This window comes from Leuresthes tenuis, unplaced genomic scaffold (assembly GCF_036924035.1).
Source record: "Leuresthes tenuis unplaced genomic scaffold, fLeuTen1.0.hap1 SCAF_13, whole genome shotgun sequence".
Taxonomy (NCBI): domain Eukaryota; kingdom Metazoa; phylum Chordata; class Actinopteri; order Atheriniformes; family Atherinopsidae; genus Leuresthes; species Leuresthes tenuis.
The window spans coordinates 18,824,690-18,851,121 of record NW_027325367.1 but is presented as its reverse complement, the minus strand read 5'-3'; the positions used below and the strand labels follow the sequence as shown (position 1 = coordinate 18,851,121).

Sequence of the window (26,432 nt, the reverse complement as noted above, 5' to 3'; positions counted from 1 at the left end):
TCCACACGTCAACCTGATTGAAATGCTGAGGGGGGAGACCTGAAGGGACGTGCGCATTATGAATGTCCACAAAACCCAATGAATTGAAGCAACTTTGTAAAGAAGACTGGACCAAAATCCCCCCCACAGTGATGCGCGAGACTGATGAAATCGCACAGAAAATGCTTAAGCTACTGCTGCTGAAGGTTCTTAGTTTGTCACACACTGCTTCCCCAGTTTGGCTTCATTTTTTGCTCAACAGATGAGTTCACGGTGTAACATGTGACACATTGTTCTTTGTCTGTTGTATTCACCTCATTTCAACCTGGTTCGAACCAAATGATTTTTATCATGTCCTGATACAAATAAGCGTAAAATTAGAAGAGGGTCTATTTTCTGTTTCACAACTGTTTATTCATAGCAACGCGAGGCATTTAAAGATGTCACACACACACACACACACACACACACACACTGTTTAAGCCTGTTACAAGCACTTGAGAGAGGGTTCTATTTGAAATGGATTTGCCTGGTTCTCATCACCGGTAACTCCATCGCCTTGTTGCCCTCCATCTGCAACTGTCTGACCTCTGTTGATTCTCTCCCTGAAACTCACCAACAATCGCAGGCAGGCATTGACTGAAGGGGGAGAGCGATGAAGCTGGGTCGTCTCCACCGTTACTGTACGTGCCAGTTCTTATTTTAGCCAAAGAAACGGCGTCGTCATGGAGGAATGAGACTCATTTAAGTTGGTCGCTCCACAGAAATGTCTGTTTTTAGCTCGCTCTTTGAGCTACGGGTTTTTCGGCACAGAGGAAGACTGTACGGTTTGCGTTTTGGGGCTGAATAAGCTGTCTGTTGTGCTCCCCGAGTGTTGTGATTGAAGCTCTGAACATCTGCCATCCAACAACTGGATGAGAAGACGGGGAGCTTTTAACGGACATGAACACACACACAAACAGACGTTTGTGTTTCTGCTGTCTTCTTCCACTCGTTCTCTCTCCAACCTCAAACCTCAAACCATTGGGAAATCACGCCACACGATGACTTAAGAGTTTATGAACTGGGGAGCAACACACACACACACACACACACACACACAAACGGTTCAAATAACGCACGTGCAAACACAAAATATGCAGATTTTCCTAATAAAGTGATTAGCATTAGCTCGGCAACGCTAAGGCCAAACCACAAACAGAGAGCTGCACATTCCACTAACCGTACAAGCGCTCAACACTAAACAGGACTGTTTGATTCCGCTGCACAAACACTGAGTACATGCAAACATGAAATCTGCACACACACTTTAGGCCATAACAGCTCAAACAGAGTGCAGTTCAAATGATGTTCGCTTCAGTAAGACAACCAAGTAGACAACTACAGTACAGTAATTATAGACATACGCACCAACAAACATCATACAGTCCCCCACCCCCTCACCGGCGTCCCTCCCCCACCCACCCCAAAGAAGTCTTGGGCTTAGTCAGCGTCTGTGTGTCCGTGCGTGGGCCTGTTCCCTGGCACTGTGAGGGGAAAAAATACCTTCCCATATGATGTAAACACCAAAGTCCCTGTTTGTGTGTGTGTGTGTGTGTGTGTGACTGGCGTTCTCTAAGATAGGATTCGCTCTCTGTGACAGTTCTCCAAATTATTCCACAACACCGTGCAGTTTCCTTTCAAAGATAAGTTCCTCTGCCATCTGGGCTTTGTTCGGCTGCACGCAGTGGAAAGCAGACGGCGGATTCAGACGGGCCCACGTGTGACATCACTCGCTGAAGGAGGGCAGTGAAGTAAAGGCGGAGGCATTTTCTGATGGATTTCACTGATTGTTATGACGGCTTTAATGCTCGCAGAACCCTTCTTTAAGTTTTATTAGGACCGAATCCTCTGAATTAAAACCACTGACATATTCTTATTTTCAGACATATCATTCACCTTCCTGTTGGTGATGTAATTGTCACGGGACGCGTTGCCACGGTAACCACTGCCATGAAGTGCGTATTTCAATCACATGCCACGATATTTTTACAAAGCCTAACCGAGCAACTTTGGCACCTCAACAACAATGGACATTAAAAGTCCCGTCAGAGGACTCCGGTGGCCTTGGTCAGGTTACTCCAAACACTTTGTAACTCAGGGATCCTGACCAAGGCTTAGTGATGCGATGAGTTGGAATTGACAGTTGATATCCAAAGGGTCAGAGCTGCTCTGGCAGCTCAAATGCAGCATTTTAGTCAGTTGCTTTTGACGCTGTGATTGAAGGGAGCAGAAGGCGAGATGCGCCAACTTACGTCTTTTAGTAGGAGTCGCCTCCAATGTGGAAAGTTTTTCCACTTCCTGTAATGCCGCCTGAAGGATATTCGTAAGGTCTGGCGTTATGTCAAAAGGTTGTGGTCTCAGAGCCTGAGACGAGACGCTTCAGATAAGATTAAGTGACATAATAATGCTGCCATCTCTGCATGAGAACATTGTCCTCACAGTAGGATTTTCATTTTAGTGTTCATTCTCTGACACTACAGTTTAATTTTGGCATTCTGGATAATTTTACCCTTCGGGCTGACTGGACAGGTTTTCTTCTACCTTGAAACGCTCCATAATTCAGTTTCTACACAGGTACACGTTGTTTTTTTTTTCTTTTTCTGGTGATAAACTATGAATTCAGCACAGAATGTGAAGTCCTTGTGAAACACTTTTTTAAAAATGATAGTCAAGCTGACTTTCCTGTTACTGTATTTATTGTGTTTTGTATTTGACTTTTGTGAAAGCCCAAATGGACTTTATTTATCCTGAAAATCGGTTGCTTGCTCTCAATATCCCATTCATCCAACCAGCAAGTGCAGAATACTACGTATAAGTTGGGAAATGCTCTAAATGCAACAGAAACTTAAATCTTTAACTTATTCATTTGTTTAAACCTTTATTCAAAAGACAAACAAAAAAGAAATGAGTGTCTTCACCCAATAACTGAGTAAAGTGAAACAAATTAAAGTATTAGAACCCACTGCAAAAAAAGTCTGGAGAGAAGTAAAGAAAGAAAACACCAGTAACAGTATTCTGGAAGAGTCTTCAATCAGCAGATTCCTTCGTGAGAGGCTAGGGTGTCACGATTGGGTATAAAAGGAGTTTCCGCCAAAGCCTTTGCCTCAAGTGACTCACTACTTTGTGTCAAACTCTGTCAGAGAATCCTAGAGATAAGTACCAGAAAATATGTCTCAGTGCAAGACTGCGTAAAAACATTGTGAAGATTCAGGGAGTCTGGAGAGATGTCAGCGTGTGAAGGTCAAGGAGGGAAACCACTGTTGGATGGGCAGGATCTGCATGGTACTGCACGAGAAAGCGCCGCGTCACCGTGGTCAGCATCACCAGACGGACCTTAGAAAAGCGTTTTCGCTCAACGCAGTCTGCCGCCGCATCCAGAAATGCAACCTGAAACTGTCTCACGCCACGAGGAAGCTTTATATCAACTGAGCTCTCTGGGCGGGCGCTCATCTTGGATTAGATATTGAAAATGGACCCGTGTTCGGTGGTCAGATGAGTCCACATTTCAGCTGCTTTTTGGGAAAACCACAATGTCGGGATCCAAAGATAACGGAAGAGTGTCAATAGCTCGTATGCCTGACGTATGTGTGATGCTGCCACTGATGCAAAGGCATATGTTGGGATTTTGGAGAGACGCAGAGAGTGTGTGTGGTCTGTTGAAAATAAGTGGCACACTGCAAGGAAGACAATTAGACAACAGCAACAGACTGTGCAGCTGAAATCTTTTCAACGTGATGCTGCTTGTCCAATTTATTTTAATTGTTGACATTTTCCAAATACAATGAACTCGATCATTGAACACTGAAAATAATTGACTTTGATTTCTTTCTTTTATGTGAAGCTTAGAATCGAGTGACAGAAATGACATATTTTGCGTTTTGGTTGCATTTTAGAGCATTTCCTAACTTTTCATGAAATGGGCTTCGTGCTGGAAGAGGAAGGAAAATGAGCCTTTTAATGCGTTTCCAGTGCTTTGAACTGCTTTCAGCACTGCTCCGTGTTGTCATCACTGCAGACAAGCGAGCTTGTGCGCGGCTCTTTAGTTTAACCGAGGTTTTCTTGCGGTCTCTTCTGAAGCGCCGGGACCTTTGACACATTCCTGCATGGAGAGCCAGGTGCAAAACAATCATCATCTGTCAACATGCATCATAACTACCTTCGGATCTGGTCAGGGCCACGCAGGAGCTCGCACTGGAAATGATATGTGCCCCGTGTTGGTTGCTAGGCAACTTTGTCACAATACCCCTGTGACCTTCCGACCCTGCCAAGCCCGTCGTTACCGTCCTCGTCTCATTCTCGTATGTGCGCCTGTGCATTTGTGTGTGTGTGTGTGTGTGTGTGGGGGGGGTTATCCGAGCTGATGGTGCGACTGCTGCATAGCAACTGAGAACAGCTGTGATTTCAGGTTTGAACGAGCGTGTGTGCGGATTTGTTTGTGCGTGTCATGTTCGCGAGAAGCCGCCGTCACTGTTCATCTAAGCACACGCCCACAACAACATAATATGGCACACTGACACCTCCATGGCGTGATAACGGCATAGACTCAATCATCCAAAAGTGTTCCCAAAGCACAGACACACACTCACACACACACACTCACTCTCAACCCTGTTGTCAAATCATAGCCGAAAATAGAGAGCTGAGAGAGCTGTGGAGCAGTCATTTCCCTCAAGATCCATTCATGTAAAATACTGTTATTCAAACCTCCCTCCCCTTTGTTCAATAGTCTTATTCATCTCTCTTTTGACTGCAAAAACCAAACAGGCCCCGTCTTCTGCTTCCCAGCAAGAGGCTCCGTGTCTCTGCTCACGCAAACTTGCGCATGTGTGATTTCTCAGCTCCTCTCCATAAGAGGTATGCCCTTGGCCTGTCCGACCTGCATGCTCCCGCTGAGCCCTCCGTCAAACACCTGGGGCGGGATCTGCCGCTGTGCTTGAGCCAATCGGCAGCCCTCGCAGATAATGACATCATTTAGCGGAGGATCTTTAGGACTGGCCCCTTGAGGTGATTCGTCGCAGAGCGAGTGCTCTTATTGTTATGAAGATTAAGTGTTATATGAAGGGCTATCAGAGGAGAGCCCCTTAATGAAAGTGGAGAAAAGAGAGTGGAGGCAGCGGTGGTGGCACCGCTGTAGGGAGAGTTCCATGGAGGGGAGGAAGATAGCTAGAAGTAGGGTAAGACCGGAGCGAGGGAGGGGGAAATGAGGGGAGTTTAAGGTGGGGGAGGACAGACAACGCGAGAGAAAGTAAAAGAGCAAGAGGGAATGCAGAGCTGAATATTTAGCAGCTGTGTCCAGACTTGCTGACTCCGGGTGTTCATGCTCTGAATGCACCATGAGAGGTAGACAGTGTGCACAGGAAACCGCTGTAAAAGAGGGAAGAAGGGGAGGAAGAGAGGGCAAATGCATGTATGCTTAAATGAACGCAAATTTTCATGGTTTTATCCTCTCTGTTGTGCACTCGTGTGTGGGTGCGCGCTGGAATGTGCGCTTTTGTGTGTGTGTGCAAGCGGAGTTTGGTATAACAGTGGAACGCCCTGCCTCAGAGGAACATTCCACCCTTAGCTGCTCCTACACTGCTGTAAATCATCAGGCTGGGATGTCACTTGTCATTTGCCTTGTTGCTGCATCAACCTTCCTTTGGCCTCTTTTGCCACCTTCAATTGGTGTCAATTCACTTCATTTCCCATAATGCCTGCCGATGCCCAAGTTCCCCACTTTTTCTGCCACCTGAGAATACGACTTATTTGGTGGCGCTTGTGAAAGACAGTGATGCTGACTTTCTCAGAAAATGCTCATTAAGGTCACAGTAATGGTTCCAGCGTCAGTTACACCTTATACACACATCAGCTGGAAAACCAACATCGCTGGAGTGGTAATTTATGATTGACTGTCCTTTGATGGCGCACATTACAATGCCTACAACGTTACCGTGACAACAAATACGCTGAAAGCAAACAGACCACGCGCCACCTTCCCGTCAGCACCGTCTTTGACAGGCGCAAAGGATTGTGGGTGCTTTGAAAACACCGAGGATGTTTGATCAAAAGTCAAAGTCTAAAGGATCCTTGATTTCAGAACATGTTTTTTTAACATGGCCAGTAACCGTTAAGGATCCCTCCCTCGCTTTGAGAAGCACATGTTGCTTTTTTCCTTCTTGGCTGTCTCTTTGAAGTGTTCCATGTCCTTTGTAGCCCCAGTAGAACTACTTCCATGTGAAATGATAAGTCGTGCAAGTTATCCAGCAAAATTTCAACCATATATTGTTTTGCTCCACTTGTTGAAGGGTCTACTTTTCTTTTACATGAATAGCTTTAAGCAAATCTAAAGCAATTCAATTAACGCAGGGTCCACTGGAGAGCGGCGGTGTCTGATACAGTTTCACAGGTTTTTTCTGCCCTTTCAAGAACTTCATTAGGAGGAAAACACTGGAGAGCGTGGTTTTTATTTGCCTGCCGAGCTTTTTGCTGTATGCTGTGGCAATTCTCGGGAGCACTGACTGAAATTAACTTTTTGACTCGCCCGCAAACAGCCGTTAAACTAAAAGAATGAATCTCCCTGGGAACATTTTCTCCAGCTGGGCAACCATCGCTGCTGCTAATACACAAATAACATGGTGTTACGCCAGTGTGCTGGTTGTCCGTCTGTCCGTTCTATTTGCTTGAAGGCATGGGTGGAACTTTCTTCAAATGTGGTCCAAATGTTCACTTGTACCATGAGATTTGGTTGCAAAAAGGTCACAGTAACTATAACCTCACATAACATGTTAATTATGATATGATGGATATGTACACAAATGTATACGGTAAGATGATGACATTCACACCTCCCAAAAATGTCAATAGGTCAGCTTCTAATTCTAATTATAAAAACTATCTTCAACACCCTAATTCAGAACGGAAAAGGAGACAAACGGATAGTTGGATGAATGAATGAATTTGATGTTTGGACGTCATGCTGATGTGTAACATCTCGGCTTAACCCACGCTCACGCAGGCAACATTACTGCGTGAAACAATGTAGCATTTCCAAAAGCTAAAGCTGGGTTTCCATTGTCGTTTTTTGATTTGCTACCAGAAAGAGAAAAGGTGAATGTAAACGGTGAAAAATAATTTTTCCACCATTGAGAAAAAGCTAACTTCAGGTGTTTTTTACTTCTTTTGAATAAGACATTAGGGGCTATTGAAAGTGTTTTGCTAATTGCGTCTGACCTGGCACAGATTGAAATGGCGCACTCGCCAGCTGTTTCCAGTCTGAGCTGGGAAGTTCACATGACAGACCAGGTTTGATATAGTATCCCAGATGTTCGTGGAGATGAAAGTAATTCCTCAAGAGGACCTCTCTCCCTTTTCCCTCTTGTGAGTGTCCACAGCAGTGTTTTTTCCTCCTGGATGTTAGTTTCCTGTTAGAGCAACCACTTCTTCTATTGTTGCGGTGGCAGTAACGGCTACGTGGCCTATGCCTCCGCCCTCTGGTTACGCCGCGCCAGCTAACTTACTTCAGTCTCGTCAGTGGAAACGTCTTATTGATTACATTTTTGCGGCTTTAGTGAATGAAAACCTGGTTGGTAGGAGCCATGTTTATGGTCATAGACTGTAGGGAAGAGATGAGCAAAGCTACGGTGAAGCTACTCACTGGTTATTGAACTGATTGTACAAGAACAAGTGTCTTTGAGGAATGATTAGATATGTTGTGTGTGTTTGTGTCTCCAATCAACGCTGCAATCACTGGCATTCATTTGGCAGGGGGCAGAAGGAAACTTGGGATTTAGTCCACAGTTGATGCCATGGAGGAATGAAAGAAAAAGCTGTAAATACAACAGAGGGATTGAAGTACCTTCCTGAAGTAATGCACAGAAAGCTACAAGGATATATAGTTGTTGCACGGAGCTCAAGGCTTAGGAAGTAGAGAGGAGATAAAGTACAAGCCTCCAATCGCATTCCTCTTTAAATCTCCAACTAACAAGGTGGCATCATTACATATTTTGCGGTGGCTGAGAATGCCAGCCCCTCCTTCTTCTCCCACGCATCACCCCTGGCTAAAGGAATGTAGCGGAAAACGAGGGTTTGAGATAGAAGATCAGAGGCCTTAATATGAACCACATTGTGTGCTGTTCCCCTGTTTCCTTTCTCCTGTGTTCTCCACATCAGGAGTGAAACAGCCTTTGATGAATATCTACAAAGAGATTGGAGACTTATAAAGAGCGCCAATTTAGCCAGGTATGTTATCTTAAGCCTGGTAATTTGGGAATTCAGTTCGCTCATCGGGGGAGTCGGGGGAGCCTGTGGAGTTTATCAAGCAGACTTAGTTCAGATCAGCACACTGAAATAAAGTGTCTATCCAGTCAATAATTGGCCACATCTCAAAACTGTGGTTATCACATCTCTTGGTGATCCTTTTCTTGCCACATGTGAGCGTGGCGTAACCATGCATCAAGCCCTGTCTTTCCACTGAGTTAAACATCTAATCACAGCACCATCATTCCTCATCCCTAATTCCGTTGGCAGGACCTGTCAAACAGCATACGCTGAAAGAAGGGGTGACTTTGAATCGCTGCTAATGACCCTAAGATATAACCACGCTCTCCATTTTACTCTCCCTCACTCTTTCTTTCTTGTCCACTCCTGTCATTAGCGCTCACGGTCATCCTCCCTTTTTTTGTCCATCGTCACTCTCAAGATCGGCTGATTAGGAAGTACAACAAAGAGGAGGCGAGTTGAAGCAAGGAGTCGCACCTTTTTTTATTTCGTAAAAATAATTGAAACCGACTGTGGACAGTGAAGTCGTTAAGGGTCGATGTGAGGGCCAGCTTTTGTCAAAATGTTATTAACCTTTGTTTAAACTGGGAAACCTTACTGATTAAAAGTCTCCTCCTGAGAAGGAAGCCAATCAGCATTCAGCAACCAGACAAACAAAGCCTCAGACGGAGAAACACACGAAAGCAGCATGCCATCATAGCCCAGAGACTGGATTGTAGGCGGTCCAAAAAGGCAACACTCGGGCATCAAACGAGCAGGCTTACTGCCAAACCTATTTAAATCTTGACCAAACAGAGGGGAGACGGCTCCTTATTGAATCTACCGACCCCATTAACCGTTCAAACTCACCAGGAGATTCTTCAGCTTTGAATAATTTCAATCTGGTTCCAAGATGATGGAAGATGATTCATAACAATTTCAAATCATTTCCATTTTGACTGATTAAAGACATTTGAGAAATCGTCTGCTCTAGTGTAGCCTTGTATTTCTGTATAAAGAGAAAACATTAAAAGAAAGGCAGTAAGGTAGCATCTCGCTGCGACAGTGACAGAAACCGTTGGGTTTCTTTTCATGTAGGAGCAGCCTGAATGACTTTAGTGATGAAGTGAAGTGAATATAAAACAGTTTAATCAGTTATTTGCATGGAAATAGCATAAACTTTTCTCTCTCAGCCGGAAAAAAACCCACCCATGACCCAAATTCAACTTTAAAAGGACCGAACCATTTGTGCATTTAAATCCACTTCTTCCCTTGCACAAGTTTTTCCTACATCCCAGACAGCCATTTTTTTTTTCCAGCCGTCTTATACAGCTCCAAAATTAAACTGGAAAGATTTTTAGCTTGCTTTAGAAAGGCAATCCATCACAGTGAGCGTCCCCAGAAGTTTTTTTTTTTCTTTTTTACTCTCAAACTTTCTTCATCCCTAGTTGTTTTATTGGGATGCACAAAGCCTTTCCTCGGTTGTCTTCTCAGACCTGTAACTGAGAATTTCGTTAAGTTTCGCAGGCGTCCTGGCATGGGCATGATTGACTGGACTGAATTTCAAGGCAACCCTTCCTGCAGGTGCTGAAAGAGCCCATCTGAAACCACAAATGAAAATCTCATCATGGTGGCGAGAGGTGAAGTAAGAGGATAGTGTATCATTAATGTCCTTTTTGTGCCAGTCCATAAAAATGGACGTTTTAATAGAAATTCCACCTAATATATGACAAAACTTGGACCTGCTAAAGAGGTCAGAGGAACACCAAAGTCAGTCTAATGTATCCTGTGTACTGAACTTCATCCTGACTGTTTAAAAGGTTTAAAAAACCCACGATATTTGGTTTGTAGTTAAGGGATGATCAAACTCCATTACTTAACTGGAAAATGAGCTTTTTCTGACATTGTTAAGTGCACTCTTAACCTCAACCATCTCAGCTTTCACCAGCCTAGACAGTCATTAAACGTGCAGCTGTCCGCGCCAAGGCCAAAACAAAAGTTTGACTTGTACAAAGGTGTTTTCGTTTTCTGTGGGCTTTCTCCTGTGCAGTTGTCTGTTTCCGTATCCTTCAGATTAAGCTAGCGGGCCTCACCAGCTCCTCACCACTGTGCCCTTTTTTGTCAGTTTCTGTCCTGTTGTCTGCTGTGGAAGTGTTGCCATGCCGGTCTACACATGTACAATTACACGTGTCTGTAATATCCTAATGTATACCTAATTAGTGGTACATAGATACGTGGTAGTTAAGCCTTTGACTACTGCAGAAATACTGCAAGAATCTGCTTCATAGCTGTTTTCCACCAGGATGCGCACCCACAAACTCAGCACGGCGCATTCCCTGTGGAGAAGAATGTGGTTCAATGGGACGGGAGAGAGAACTCACTTTGGGTCATCAGTTTCGAACAGCTTTGCTCATTTAAAAATTCACGGAAAAATAGAGCTGCCGCTCATTTGAACGAGCTTATTTCAAAGTTGCCTGTATCGCAGATCTAGGGAGCTTTCACATCCATCCCGTTTGGTCCAGACTTTTAAACTTTTGCAGTCTGCTTTGGACTGGAATTACAGGTGTGAAACGTCTCGTGGACCACAGTCCAAACCAAAAATCTGAAATATGGACTGATACGGTCTAGACTTTGGAACCATTCCAAGGCTTTACAGCAGGTTTTCAGAAAAAAACTTAACCACCTTTCCCTAAACTGAGTTTCCAAAGCCTGCTGGCGGTTTTGATAACGGCACCATTCCCTCCTCGCTTTTCAATGACGGCCCTGAAAATGCAGACTAGTCTTGAGCATAGCACTGTCCATTCATTTTTCTTCATCCATTCAGACTCTGACGGGCCAAAAAGGCTGTTGAGGCAGACGTGCGTTTGTCTCCGAGCCAATCGGTGTCAAGTTTAGAGCGATCACATGAGTAATGACGGCGGGTACTTCAGGTAAACCTTTTTGTAGAAAGTTCAGCTTGAAACCAAACCATACTCGACCAACAGTATAGAAACTGACAGGAACAATTTTTCCAGTACTTGACATTTATTGATCCTGTGTGCTCTGGACTTACTTTGGTTCAGTAATGTAAAAAGTAATAATGATTAGATTATGGCGCTGTAAAAAAAGAAAGAAAAAAGCCTGTGAAGGATTGCATTCCTCTTTCTAAAGGAGCATTAGTTCATATGGAGCCGGAATTGCTCAAACAGCAACTAACTACTAATTAAGGAAATAAAGTATTTTCAAAGCAAGGATCAGCATGCTCCATCCCACACAAAAAAAAGAAGAACAGAAAGATATTTACATCCAAGTTCCATGGAAGTGTGTGACCTCATTTCAACTTCTTTATTTGGCCTGTTTGTGGACCGTTTGAATCTAGTTTTGTCAGCATTCGGAACACGTTTTTAGTTGACATAAGGTATCTTGTGCAGTGTTAAAAACAGCTTGTCGGAGTGGGAGGGAGGAGTGAAGGATGTAAGCAGAGTTGTATCATCAGCAGAAGCTCAGTGCGTATCGTCAGCAAAGGCAGGCCGGAGAGGGCTGTACAGGCTCCTGACAGACTGCTGCCTCACCCGCTTGTCCTCGTCTTTTCACTTCTTTCTCTTCTCAACCAGAACACTTTCCCCCCCTCTTCTTCATCAGCCGGCGGTGATCTCACAGTCTCTTAAGTCATGAGTTTCTTAATCAATGATGGGTCAATCAGTTTTACTGATTGCAAACTTCAGTCTCTGAATTTGAGCTGTTTTGGCCAAAGAGCAGCAGCAGCTGGGAGAGACCGGAGAGGGCGGACCTTTGGAACTGGACACGCTCTTCCAGCTGTTGTTGCCATGGTTTTTTTTTGCTGTCGGGACAAACTGCCGACCAGTGGCTGAGAGCCTGAGCTGCTGTTTGTTAAAGATAAGTGGAAAAGCCGGGGGGTGAAGAGGCAGCAGAGACGGGCAGACATAGAGAGGGAGCTTTACTTTTTAAAATTTCTTTTCTCTTTTTTTTTTTGACCCCAGGACATACAGCTGAAACACCCTCACTAGCTCAAAGCATCATTTCCCCCACTCTCCCCTCGGTGTGGGGATCCTGATAGATCACGCTCCCCTCTTTAAGCCGTTCACTGAGACTTTCTCCTTGCTCTTTTGTGACCCGCGCCCTTCCCTGCCCGCTATCAAAAGCCTTGTCGGCTGTGCACTGCCTGCTTTGATACATCGCACAGTGTTTCTGGCAGACTCCCTTTCTCTTTCTTCCACCCCCCTCCCGCTCCTCCTCTCTCGTTCTGTCTCTCCTTTCCCACAATATTGTAAAAGAGCACAGAGCACCAACAGGGACCTGCTCACTGTCAAAGAGAAAAGACAGGGAGGCCTTAGAGGGAGTGAGGGAAGGACCGGGCGAAGGAGGGGAGCTCCGGCGGCGCAGAGGAGGGAAAAGTGACAACACTGAAATAGTTTGTGGTACCTTTCATAGCCGTGATAATTAGTGCCGTTCTTCACATTTTATCAAATGTAAACGGTTGTAGTTTTACGTTGCGATGAATGCGCCTCTTTGCTTTTAATTCCAGGAGAAATTGGTAGATTATCACTCTCAGATGGATGTTTTCGACCTGTATGCCACTAAAGCTGGGAGGTGACATAAAGACGGGGAGAAAACTAAGCTGGCTCTTCCAGAAGGTTAAAAAACAAACTCAGCCTCTACTGTTACGGTCTGTTTATGAACAGAGGATCTCGTGTTGACTTTTAGATGGTAAATGCGGTCTGATATTGTTATATTGCCTTTCTGTCCTCTCGCACCCTGACTGGACGAGGCAGATGGCCTCCCTTCCTGAATGTGGTTCTCTCAGAGGTTTCCTCCTGGTGAAAGGGAGTTTTTTCTCCCCACAGTCGCCTCATGCACGCTCAGGTCGGGCGATTAGGCCGAAGAGAAGTTTCGGTGCAATCTGTCGGTTTCCCTAGCTCGGAAATAGTTTTTTGAATTGGTTTGGATTATGATTACAATGAATCAAACTCTAATTGGCTTGAATCGGACTGTATCATAGCAGTGGAACTCTCAGGAAGGTGCAGCTTGATATCCGAACACTAAAAAGTTGATGCATTTTTCTTTTTTTTTAAATCAACCTACTTTTACAACCCATGGGTTGTAATATTTGAAAGGAATGACATGTCTCAAAAAAGCAGGAGGGAAAGAGGGAAACATTTCCATTTTTAAAGCAGAAGACCTGTTGAGAGGGCGAATTAAGAGATTAAGAAAAAAATTGCACACACACACACACACACGTTGTTTTGTTGAGTGGGTTCAGAGAGCCGTCTTTCTTTCTCGTAACAAATGATCTTTAGCCAAGAACACGTTGTCTTTCATGTGCACATCAACTAATCAACGACCAAGAGTCCCTTTTTTTGGCTACATTTGTCATTTTCACTGGCAACTTAAGCAATGATCAGGGCTTTGATGTGCCCTCTGTTTCAAACACAAGTCGCTCTTTGCTGAGAAAGGAGCGCGGAAAGAACGGCAAAAGATTCAAGTAGAGATTCCGTGCACTTTTAAAATTGTTGCGTGAGATATGTGGGACCGTGCATAAGCTTGTGACTGCATGTAGGCCTGTGGTGTGTCGTGGTGGTAAACCGTGGAGTGGAGCCTTGGGCCTGAGCTTTTTTGAGCTTGACCTGACTGTTGCACTCAGTCCAACACAGAGACACACACTCAAGCCTCGCACGACCAAAAAAGACCTGCAGGCTGCCAACACACACACACACACACACACACACGTCACCTTCAACTGTCCAGGTTTGCAACCTCACTTTGCTTTTGTGTGTGTGTGTGTGTGTACATCCGTCGAATTGTTCTAAACCCACAGAGAGAGGGAGTGAGCATGATTTCTTCATGATCACTGGCTACTAATGCATCATACCAAACTTAGCCCGTGTGCTTGATGTAAATGTCTGTTTGCTTTGGACCAAAGAGGCTGCGTGTGTGTTGTCTTGCATTATTCACTGGAAATATTCAGGGATTTGTTTGTTTTTTTCACTGTACCCGTCCTTTCTGGGCTTTCTATTGGTAAAGCTGCACAGAGTTGTTCTTTCACCATAAGCAGCGGTCCCTCTCGTGTGCTTTGTGCTATCATTTTTCAAGTTGAAAGTTCTGGGGCTCAGTTCCCCTAACTATACTGTATATCATGAGCTTATTATCTGCTTAGTTGGTTTGCCAGTAGACAGAAGAAATACTGTTAAATCCTCTGGCAGAGCACGCTCTGAACTCAGACTTGCAATATTGAGTATGCAAAACAAGAACCATGACCTATTTTAGATTAGGCTGCAACAATGAAGTTTCTAATTTTATATAGATTACAGCTATGCCAAATTTAGTTCTTTTGACTGTATGATACAAAAAAGCGGGAATAATTAGCCTCTAATCACTGCTGTGTAAATGAGTTGTCCATTTATTATGTAGTCATGGGCCTATCTGTTCTGAAGTATCGGATCAGGGTTCTGATGAGCATATACACACAGAAGTAATTCATCCCCAACTGCATTCTCTGGTTGTGTTAGCCCAGGTTTTTGAGCAATGCTTTTGTACAGTTTCAGTCGGACTAGCATGTTTACGTGTCTTTTAAATATAAATTTTTTTGTCAAACTAACAGTCATTTCTTCTAGTGTTTTCTCTAGTGTAATGTAAACCTCATTTTAGTACTTATGAGCACTTACCTCAAGTTGACAGCGGACAGAGTGCTCTCAATTTAATGAAGCAGGGAGGGGAGCAAACGAGCTAACGAGGCTAACAGCTACTCAAAACGGAGACGGGAGAATATCTAAAATAGATCTAAAATAACTCGAACCCCATAAACTTGTCCTGGTGTGAGCAAGCGCTACATATTGGGGATTTTTTTCACTGTTTTACTTTACATCATTTCTCGACTGAATAACATCTGTGCAGCGCAGGAATTGTGTAGCCTACAGGTCAGTGTTAGCTTGTGTAGTAGCTGCGCATTACCAGTCCAACATGGAGGCTCTTAGGTTGAAAAAATGCTGTGCCAATGTAAATGAATTGTAAATTTCCACGACATAGCCTTCACCTGGACCGCTATGTGGAAATTTGATCAATCTCCAAATCTCAGATATATTGTATTTGATCGTGTCTCCCTGTGATCACATAGAGAGCTTCCATTCTCCGAACATACTCGGATTTATGTGTGTGCAACTGTTTTTAGCTGGCAGTCAGCAGAGAGCACAGCCCTTACAGAAGGGTCAGCCGCAGTCCTCGGGGACACCCTGACCCCTGACTTCTATTCCATAATTCTCTGCTGGCGTGGACAACATAAAAAGAAGACACAGTCAGACCTTATAGGATCTGATTGGTGTTGCTCTGCTTCCTTTAAGCCCTCTGGAACCCTGATATTTGTCGTCGGGGAAAGGCAGGACGTAGAGATGGAAGAGGAAGTGATTTCATGGCTTGGAAATGGAGAACATTGCAAGGCTTCCTTCAACCAATGTTGACATATATGTGGCACAAGTTATTATTTTCCAGTCTCTTGGAGACTTCTCATTTTCTCCTTCTCTCTGTTGGTCTTCCTCTCCCCTTCCATCCATTCGGCCTTTGTGAAGGAAGGATAAAGGTCGTCCTTTTGTCATCAAAACTCCAGATTAGTTTTGCCTCGGTGCATCTGACTCTCTGCTTTATCACTGTGGCCAGAGGAGCCACAAGGTTCAGCTCACCCCTCTGCAAGTAATAACTCCTACCAGCCACTATTCCATTCTTTGCTGTTATCTCCTATACTACTATTACTACTCTATTCTGGGGTAGGGGGATTATTTTCGTGGCACTGGGTTTATTGCACTGTATAGTGAAGACTGACAGGAAAGCATGGAGCAGGAGGATGTGACATGCAACATATGTCAAAAGCTACAATCAAACTGACAAAGTTGTAATAGTCGCTTCAGTCTGCAGAGGCCTTGAGCGGAGCATAAATGAGCTGCTGACAGCATGTCATAACCCAATCTTGGTTTTATTTTAATATTTCTGCACTGATGTGGTTTTTGGGGGTTCTGTAATTTGATGACTTGGGGATTTCGCTGAAAGTCAGTTTGCCAAATGGCACATTAGATTCCAGTGCAAAACAGTGAAATGTAGGACATTATTGAAATGTTTCCCCTGGCTTCAGCTCAGAAAGCGCCTACAAGTCAGACAGAAAAAGCTGCCAACGGGGAATGGAGATCTTCCGAGGATTACGTAAATGTGGCATGCGATTTAGACAAGTATCTGCGGGAGTCTGAATGCGGCGCAAGATGATTAGGCTGTCAATTAGTGCCCATGAATTGGCTTACAACCTATCCACTCTCCAAGGAGTTTATTAACCCTCCTCTGTCCGTGGAAACGCTGTTGGCCTCTGCCTCCAGCTGCAAAGACATCAGAGGGCTGGAGCTGGTCGCAGGTCAGCAGCATTACATTGATGGTTTAGAAAAATGAACTTCCTTTCTGGGTATAAGTTCCCTCTCACCCGCTTGGGTTCCAAATGGCTGAAAACAAGCAGCACTGTCCCCACTGAGGGAAGGGAACAATCAGCTTTCACAGTGACCTACGCTGTTGGCAGATATTTAATACCGATATTATTTTGTTTGCTGCCTTTGGAAGTCGAGGAACCCCAGTCCACCCTTTTACTGGTCTTGATCTGTAATCTTCTTCTGCTTTTGGCAAAAGGCTGCAATCCCTTCTGAATATGAAACAATTTCCCTCGATTATTTTTTTTTTTTTTTTGCTGGTTGATCCAGTTAACGGCATTGTCATCTCTTAGGAGCTCGTTTCTGCCAAAGAAACTGGGATGAGCGCTGCTTTCTGACCGCCAAGCATGACCTCAACGGATTGGTTGCTTTGTCTGATGAAACCCAATTTACAATCGCTCCAACACGACCCCAATTCCAAAAAAAGTTAGGATGCAGTGGTTCGCAAATTTCACAATCCAAACGGTGATTTACATTTACCGAATTCGTGACTGACAGTAGATCATAGAAAGTGTTGAAAGTGAGACATTTTACTATTTTCTGTATCGTATGAGCTCATCTCGAATTTCATGGCAGATCTCAAAAAAGTTTGATTGGGGCAACAAGGCTGGAAAAATAAGTGACACTGTGAAGAACATGCTACAATGGATTAATTGACCTCATGTCGGTGATGTGATTGGGTATACAAAGAGCACCTTAGAGAGGTAGAGTCTTTCAAAAGTAAAGATGGACAGAGGTTCAGTAACCTGCAAAAAAAAAAAAAAAAGTGCTTGAACATCAAGGAGCAACATTAGGGTAACATTCCTTGGTGTAAAATTGCAATGACTTTGAACATTGCATCATGATCATAGTCCACAAATGCAGCCATCTTTTCTGGGCTAAAGAGGAATTGAAATTCTGAAAGGAGAGGGTCTATCTGGCTTGTTGTAAGCATTCAGCCTGCATCTCTGGTGGTATGAGGCGGTGCGTTAGTGTACACATCTGGAAAGGCTCCATCACTGCTGAGGGTTATGTTCAAGTTTTAGAGAAACATGAGCTCCTATCCAGACTATGTCTTTTTCAGGGAAGGCCTTGCATATTTCAGCAAGACAATGTTACTACATACTGCTTGTATTATAATGGCATGGCTTTGTGGCAGAGGAGATCCAAGTGCTGCTGGACGGGCCTGACTGTAGTCTAAACCCTTCACCAGTTGAAAACATAATAATGTTGATAATGACAAAGAAGACCCAGGACTGTTGAGCAGCTAGAATCCCATATCAGACAAAAATGGGGCAGCATTCCTCTCCCAAAGGTCTCCTCAGTTCCCAGATGTTTACAGACTGTTGTCAAACGGGATGCCACACAGAGGTAAACACGGGCCCCTGCCAGTCCTTCTGAGACCTGAGATCAGCTTCATGAAACAGTGCAATATCTTACATTCAGCATTTAATGTTTTCATGCAGCTTCCCATCTTTTTGGAATTGGGGTTGTAGGAAGAAAAAAAGGAAAAGGAAAAAAAAGGGGGGGGGGACTTTTTGGGACCTGAAAGATGACCTAAGTATATATCTGCCACTTTTTATTCAATAATATCAGTCCATTTCCTGTTAATCCTGCAGTTATTTACTTTCTGCTGCCATATGCAGTAATCCCTCTGAATAAAGGACCATTTTAGTTGTTAAGTTTGAATGTTGAGCACAGTTTCCACTAGTTTTCGAGCCGTTGCTACCTGCCAGTCTACTGTATATTCACGGCAGCATAATAATAGCAACAGTTTGACTTAAGTGTACCACCAGCCACTAGGCGTTCAAGAATGGCGTTTCCAGTGGAGAAAGTAATTTATTCTAAATGAATGGTGTCTTTTGAAGTCCGTTTTCTCAGGGCGCAGAGTGCAAACAGAAGCAGTGTGGTGCCAGGGTCACAGAGAGAACAGACACACGTGCTGGACGGAGAGTGAGACGGCAGTCCAGTGCACGCACACACGCAAGTGCAGAAAGGGGGGGTGGGGGGCAAAACACGTGAACAAGCTAACACGCCAAACAGAGAAGAACACAAATCAAAACAAAGCATGCAAACACAAAGGAAATCCAGAGAATGAGGAAGACAGAGAGAATAGCACAGTCCCATCTGTCAAACAAGTGTGACGATGCTTCAACCACACACACACACACACACGCACTCTCACACACACACACACACACACAGAAAGCATCATTTAGTCTGAACTTGAGCAATATCTGCCTTTGTCCTTTAGCTGTTGGTCCTCAGGGGCCGCAGGAGAAGTTGCATGAAAAGTTTGTTTAGAGCTGAGCAAGTGTGTTAAGCTTTATGAGAGCCCATGGGAGACTTGGTGGCACACACACACACACACACACACACACACACACAAATCCACGCATACACTCACGCACGCTCAGGCACGAGGCTTGGGCGGCAGCTCGCAGTGGCCCCAACCAACAGTGAGGAGTTTGTTGTCATAGCAACAGTAAAATGAGATGACTTTACTGTCAGCCGTAATGTTTCATGGCCCCCTTGCCGCTATGGCAACATAACAAGGAGGAGGAAGAGGAGATGGAGAGAAAGAGAGCATCAGAGGCATCTCTGCATTCCGGTGGACTCCTACCAGGAACAATGTCACTACGGTGTCCTTTCTTCCTCCTCAAGACAAACACGTGTACGAACACACACCGTGACAAGTCTTTCAGAACTACACACACACACACACACCTTGAAAAGCCTGTCAAACATCCTCTCCATCTCTTTGATTATCTGCTCACTATTTTCAGACACAGCATGTTTTTTTTTTTTGTTGCTTTTTTTTTTTTTTTTTTGTCATCGTCACCGGGGTAATTCAAATTCATTACGCTCAATGTCAATATTGGTGCACCAACGCCGCGCCTCCGACAGGTACAGCTTGTTGAATGAGCGCGCGAGCTGTCAGACGGCGAGAGAAAAGAGGGGAAGCAGGAGAGGAGATCAGAGACGCTCGCCACCGAGAACAGCCGGATTGAGCGGCGAGGTGACTGCGGGCTGGCCGGCGATGTGTGGAGCCGCGGCGCAGCAGCTATACATCACAATTCTAAATTTAGCTCAGTCCTTCCACTACAGCTCATCAACACTGCTAAGCAGAGCTATATCCACTGGCAGAAAAGTGTGGGGGGGGAAGGCAGATAGGTCGAAGAGAGACAGACTCAGAGGAGAGGAGGGGGATGGAGTTGTTTTGCTCTGTTGCCATGGTGACATGGAAACCAGAGCTGGAGTTGCCACGGGTGACAGCTGTCAGTCAATCACGCAGAGTGAGGGGACAGATCGGCCGATGATCACCTTGGATTAGAGCGATCGCGCCACACAGAGACCGGTTAGAACATATCTAGACTTAATCCCCGTGTCCTAATGGTGCTGCTCTATGGTGTGTGTGTGTGTGTGTGTACGTTCGTACAGAAGTGTGTTTTCATTCATTTTTGTGTGTGAGAGAGAGCATGTCTGCATCCTCACGAGGGTGGGAATGTGTGTCTGCACTCGGGCTCAGAGCGAGCGGAGCAGATTACATTTTGCTGTAGCTGCTGTCGGGTCCTTCCCACAGCTGTCTGTGCCAGAGGACAATCAAAGGCCTGCTAGTGAGCCCTCTGATTGTGGTGTGATTCTCAGGCCCGTTCCCCTTCAATTATGGCGCTCTGCCTGCACGTAACGAGCTCGCCATTGCATTTATGTTGGCGGGATAGCGGTCTGATTGGAACAGAGGATGGATTTGAACTCGCAGTTTAATTTGTTTCTTTTCTTGCTAAATTACCCTCCCCGATCACGACAGTGTCTGGTCACTGATATCCAGCTGTGGAACTAAGTCTAATCATTGGATGCTGTTTCTGATGTTGCAAATCCCGAGACTTTTTTTCCCCTTCTTTCTTTTCCTTAACTGCACTCAATTATCCGCACCACCCTTGACAATTAAATTTTCTCCTGCTGCCGAGATGTTAAATCACCGGCAGAGTTTCTGCGTTCTCGCTACTATTAGACCTTTAACAGTTTTCATGTGTTATGACAGCAACCCCATGTAATGCCAATACTTTGCTGTTGCACTGGTAATTAGAGGGTAGTTGCACAAGGCAAGATTTCCTCAACCACTGAAGCACTAAATCTGCCGTACCAGTCAGAATTGGATGGAAAGCCCCTGAGGGAGAGGATGATGTGTTTTTTCCTCTAATATGCACTGCGGTCAAAATCCTGTCGGGTGCCTCCTACTTTTGACCTTTAACCAAAATGAAGGTTTTATATGAGCTTCATAAGCTGACTTTTTTTTCCCCTTTTCTCTCCTTTCTATGCCACCTCTACCCTTTCTCTTCCCTCTTCAGGAGTGCGTCCTGGGCTGGATGGGACCCACCATGCCCCCCAGTAAGAAGGCCCAGAGCCCCAGTAGTGGAGCCAGTGCGTCGCAGGGCATGAGCCCACCGTACCGACAGGGAGACGCCGCGGCGGCAGCATCCGAGGCCGAGGCGGCCGATCTCTCCCTCTCCCTGTCCGCCTCATTCTCCAAAGCCGAGGACGAGGAGCTCACCAGCCTCTCTTGGCTCCACGAGAGCACCGACCTCCTCAACAGCTTCAGCCACTCCGGGTTGCGTAGCGTCTCCCCTTTGCAGGATCCCGACAGCCAGCACCCCCGCTCGCCCTCCTCCTCATCGCCGTCCCCGGATGACCCCCTGCTCGGCGATGCGCACTCGGCGTACGACTTGGCGGCGGGGGCCAACCGGAAACCTCCGTACTCTTTCAGCTGCCTGATCTTCATGGCCATTGAGGATGCGCCGAACAAGCGGCTGCCAGTGAAAGATATCTATGGCTGGATTCTGGAGCACTTCCCTTACTTTGCAAGTGCGCCTACAGGCTGGAAGAACTCAGTGCGCCACAATCTGTCGCTCAACAAGTGCTTCAAGAAGGTGGATAAAGATCGCAGCCAGGTAAAGATCTCCCCACCTCTGCAGAGAAATATGGGATCACTCAGAATGTACTTCTGTTTAGAGCTGGCGTTGGGTAGTAATCAGTTCTTGAGTGCCACATGAAATTGCATTGAATGTTTTTCCCTCTTGGCATGTTCAAGGTATTGTACTGTTGGAATGTCCCTCAATGTTTTAAGATTATTCTTACCAGGAACAATCAGTGCTCATCAGTTTTTCCTGGAAGTAGAAATGATTAATTTGTTTAGACCCTGATTATGAACCCCGTCACCGTTCAACCAATCATAGTTTCCCTGCTTGTATTATGAGATATCAGTGTAGCCACATACAGTGCTGTAGAAAAGTCTTGATTCCCACTTAATTTCTTTATATTTTGCTCAAAAGGGGCCAGGCATTCTTGTAATCTTTTAAGTGACCATGAGCTAGGGTTCCCTAAGCTTTCTGAAGGTTACTTAAAGGAGAAGTTTTTTGTTTTTTTAAACCTGGACCTAATTTCTGGCAAAAAATACGTTCATATGCTCACCGATAACATTTTGGTGAAAGTCGGCGTCCTTCGGACGCTATTTAGATCACTCGAGATCCGTCTATAGCCATAATAATGGGAGTGAACGAGCATAGACAATACAGCCTCTGTCTTTATTTAGCCAAAACTTTAAGACGAGTTGTTGTTATTGGGCACTATTGGTGGGCTTATCGGGGTCTTTCTGCACGCGTCTACTGGGATGACGTCATCGATGCACGCCGCTGCAGCACAGCTCAGTTCATCTCTCTGCTTCTGCATTCTCCTTTCCAGGAGCTCCTCATCCGTATACTCTAACTCAAAACGGTAAGGTCGTAGGGCACGTCGGCATAATCTGATAAATATTCTGCCATGTTGCACAAAACTAGCAGTAGCAAAGTCCGTGTGCAGATAGCCGAGCGTCACAGAGCACGGAGTAAATAAGCTGTGCTGCAGTGTCGCGCGTTAATGACGTCATTCCACTAGACGCGTGGGTAGAAAACCCCCGCAAAAACTTCTTTCTTCCTGCTTCTTTTGTTACATCTACAAACACAAAGATAACACAGTTTAACAGGCTGAAAATACTATTGTTACACCAATAAGGTGATTACCAAAAGAGCTATTAGCTATTAGCCGGACTAATGTGGGACAAAAGAAGAAGCGGCAGGCCTAAAAAGTAAAAAAAAGGGGGAATGACAATCAGAACTGGCAACAGGTCTTAAAGAAGCGCTTTGGAATGTCCTTCAAGGAGCCTGGAGAATTATTCCTGAAGACAGATTTTGACGCTCATTAGAACTGTTCAAACTCTGTTTCTGCTTTCTAAATATATTTATGTTTCATCTATAAAATGAAACGCGTGTCACGTGGTCTCTGGCGGTCTTTAAGAAATGAGGAGTGGCTCGAGACTTTTGCACAGCTCTGAATACGAGCTCCATTATTCACTATCATTTGTGGTTGGAACTTTCACAGCCAGACAGTTATCAGGCTTTTTCAGGCATATCCAGCGTGAAGTCAAACATATTCTGTATTTTGTCTACAGCTGTACCAGATTCGGCCTTATCAATAGTTGATGATCTCTGCTTTCATAGTTCTCTTTCACTCCGACGTTCTGTGCCTCCCCGGTGGGAAGAGCGTTTCGCTTTTGATTTAAGTCTTGATACAGCCTTTTATACCAGCTTTCCCATCCAGATTTTTCTCAGGGTAAACACGGGGATGAATCCCTCACTCAATTAGTGCTGAATTAATTCTGGAGGATTTAATAACGCAGATGCCAGCAGACTTTAGGTTTGGTCTTGCCCAGGGGGAGGTGGGGAAGGAAGGGAGGGGGGCATCAATCCTCGCCGTGCGTGTTCAGTTGATTTAGGTTATACCCCAGGATGTGAGAAAACTCTTTAAGCTTTCCCTGGCCGAAGCGAGAATGTGAACTCTCTCCTTGGAGTGAGTGTGCGGTGCAGGGCAGAACAAAATGGACGGAGGATGGCGAAGATGAGGTGCGTTGGTGTGTGTTTGCCTCAGTGTGTGTGTGTGTCTCTGTACACACCCTCACGTTATGCTGTCATCTGGCCCTTGACTACACCAGCGCAGAGTTTCTCTTGTATACATATCTCCATAGTAACAAGGTTGCAGTTGACATAAAAGTATGCTGTTGCTGTAGCAACGGGAAAACTGATTTGGCTTTACTGACTGAGGCGTGCGTGTGTGTCAGCTTCAGATGGGCGCTGAGGTGTTAAGTGGGGGGTATATGTCCTCATCTTGTGCTATATGCACATATATGTGTGTGTGGAGAGGTAGTTTTTGGCAAGGACAGCTTGTCTTGTCTTGCTGTCGCTGCGCTCTGTTTTGAAGACAACACGCTCATTAACCCCTCAAACCCAGCCCCCCCTTTCCTGCACGCCCAGTTCCAAACGCGCACACACCACGCACAGGCAGGTCATGTCTGACATGCAAACAAACAAGCGCGCAGAAACGCACGCGCTCACGAGCACGCCTGAGCGAACACGCACATGCGAGCGCTGTGCCGGTGTGGAAATGAGGGCACATCTCTGCAGACTCTTACTCTACCTGCCAAGAGCTGCGCTTTATCTGAAGCTGCAATTACAGGATCTCTGTAATTTCACTCAGACTCTGCTTTTCTGAGCGTTTCACTGAGAATCCGTGCATGTCGATACGCCCCCCACCCCCACCCCCCCTTTGCTTCTTTTATTTGCTGTACCTGTTTATGTCTTTTGAATCCAGCCTGCAATTACAGGTTGTAAGATGCGTTTCTTTATGCTGCATTATATTTTACTCACTGCTCGCTTTGGGGAGTGAGGAGACACAGAGGAGTTGCTAAAGCGGTAGGTCAAACTGTGCTTAGAACGGATAGGCGAATATACGCACTCACACACACACACACACACGGGAGGCGAAGCGAGGAAACGTGTCTCGCTGTGAAGTCACCAAATTATATTTCCCTCAATTTGCAGAGGTAGAGATTAATATGACAGTGGCCTATTTGTTCCAGTGGCTGTATTTCTGGGTCATATCCAGGCAGATGACAAGATGGGGACTAGTTCAGAATAAGCTCGCTGCTCGGAGTGTGCGTGCGTGTGCGTGTGTGTGCGTTTCGTCGGCCTTGCGTGTGGGAGCTCAAAGTTGCGAAGGAGAGCGTGAGAGAGTGCGAGTCCCACGGTTGCCATGGCTTTGTTTACAAACAGGATTCTTCGCTGCACTGAACGACATGCTTTAATGACAAGTGTTGTTGCCCTCAGACTGTGGATCAGTGCTGAAGATCAATGTTGTAACAGTGAAAAAAAAAAAAAACCCACACGCGCACACATTCATGCCTCTCGCAGCCTCTTATGAAATCACAGCAGAGAGAACAGGCAGTTTTGTAATCTGAGGCTCGAGATGAAGTCTCTCGGTGTTGTACTTGAGTGTGTCACCCTTAACTTAACCCCAGCCTGCTCAGATGAGAAGCATCCTTGATTTTTTTTTTCTTCCCTAAGTAGGTTTATCAGCATTCTTTTGAGACAGAACTAAACTAAGAAACAAGTTTCGGAGAGAGTCGCGAGTCAGAATCATTGATGAAGTTTGAAACCCATACACAGTTTTTACCAACACCTCGCTCTTCATCTCCCAGAGCAACGTTCCGCCCTTAAAGCCCCTCACTTTCACTCTCAGAACACAGATCCCGCTTTTGGACCCAGGCGCTGCCAGTGCTTGTTCATGCTGGTACTAGAGCCAGTTCTAAGGGTTTTTTTTTTTTAAATGTCTTTCTAAAGAAGCAGCTAAGAACTGGTTTGATTTTCCAAAGCCAGGGAGCCAGGACTGAGCCGCACCATTGCGTCACTTTTAAACGTCTCTTCCAATCCGTGTCGGAGTTTCCGTGGAGGACCACAATAAAAAGAGGGACGGTTTATCTTGACAGATCAGTGTTTTTCCCCGCAAACGGATGACTCAATCTCACCAGCCTAGTTTACAGTCTGTGGTGAACAACAGGTGTTGTTTCTGAACCATTCCAGCAACGCCGACCTGCCTTTCCAAACACTCAACATCTTAAACAGGATTCAGACACAAATCTAGAAGTTCACTTGTGAATGCAACAGGATTGTAGGTTTTCCAACACCTGCCTTGCTAACAGTCATAGGGAATGATCCTGGTCTGGTATTGGCACCTAATTAGTGAGAAGTATCTGTAGAGCAGTGTTGCTGAAAATGTGTCATTCCGGAGTCTTGAAATGATCCTATTTTGAAGGAAATTGTCATCCGTATATCCAGCTGTGCTAAAATTAGATTGCATAATAATTGTAACTAGGGCTGCTGCAATAACCCTTAAATTTGTAACACCGCAGTGTTGATGGGGTAGCTGTTGGAGATGCTAAGCAACCGCAGCAGCCTCAACGTTAACTTTATTTCTGTTTTCATTATTCGGAGTACGGCTACCGGACGCTGAATAAATGCTCTGTGAAAACAATAGTATGAAGCTTTGGCCAGGTGTGGGGTCCCTTACGCTTGCCCCGTCGAACCTTAACGTCAACGCAATGCGGCGTTTTTGCCCTGGCTGTCCGTCTCATACCTCCGGGTACCATCTCCCTTCCTTCCTCCTCCTTTTTCCTTCTTCTCCATCGGAAGTAATGAGAATGGAAAGTCAGAGGCCCTCTGTGTAGGCACTGTAGACGTTACTGAGGTGAATTCTACATCGAGAAACCGACCCCTACTGTGAGCAAGACAAAACCGCTCTCCAATCGTATCACTTACCGCCTAAGGTAACTGTCGCAGAACTGTCAGTTTATCCGCCCTCAGAAGGCATTTGGCGTTA

The 26,432-nt window shown here is 45.3% G+C and overlaps 1 protein-coding gene across 1 annotated transcript in view; it reads left to right on the top strand.

Annotated features, from left to right (window-relative positions):
- ches1 (checkpoint suppressor 1) overlaps positions 1 to 26,432 on the top strand; it is a 59,304-nt gene that overhangs the window by 7,228 nt on the left and 25,644 nt on the right. The window contains exon 2 of the mRNA XM_072362428.1: positions 21,038 to 21,637. Coding sequence (XP_072218529.1) covers positions 21,056 to 21,637 — 582 coding nt within the window. The 5' untranslated portion in view covers positions 21,038 to 21,055. The remainder of the gene's footprint in view (positions 1 to 21,037; positions 21,638 to 26,432) is intronic.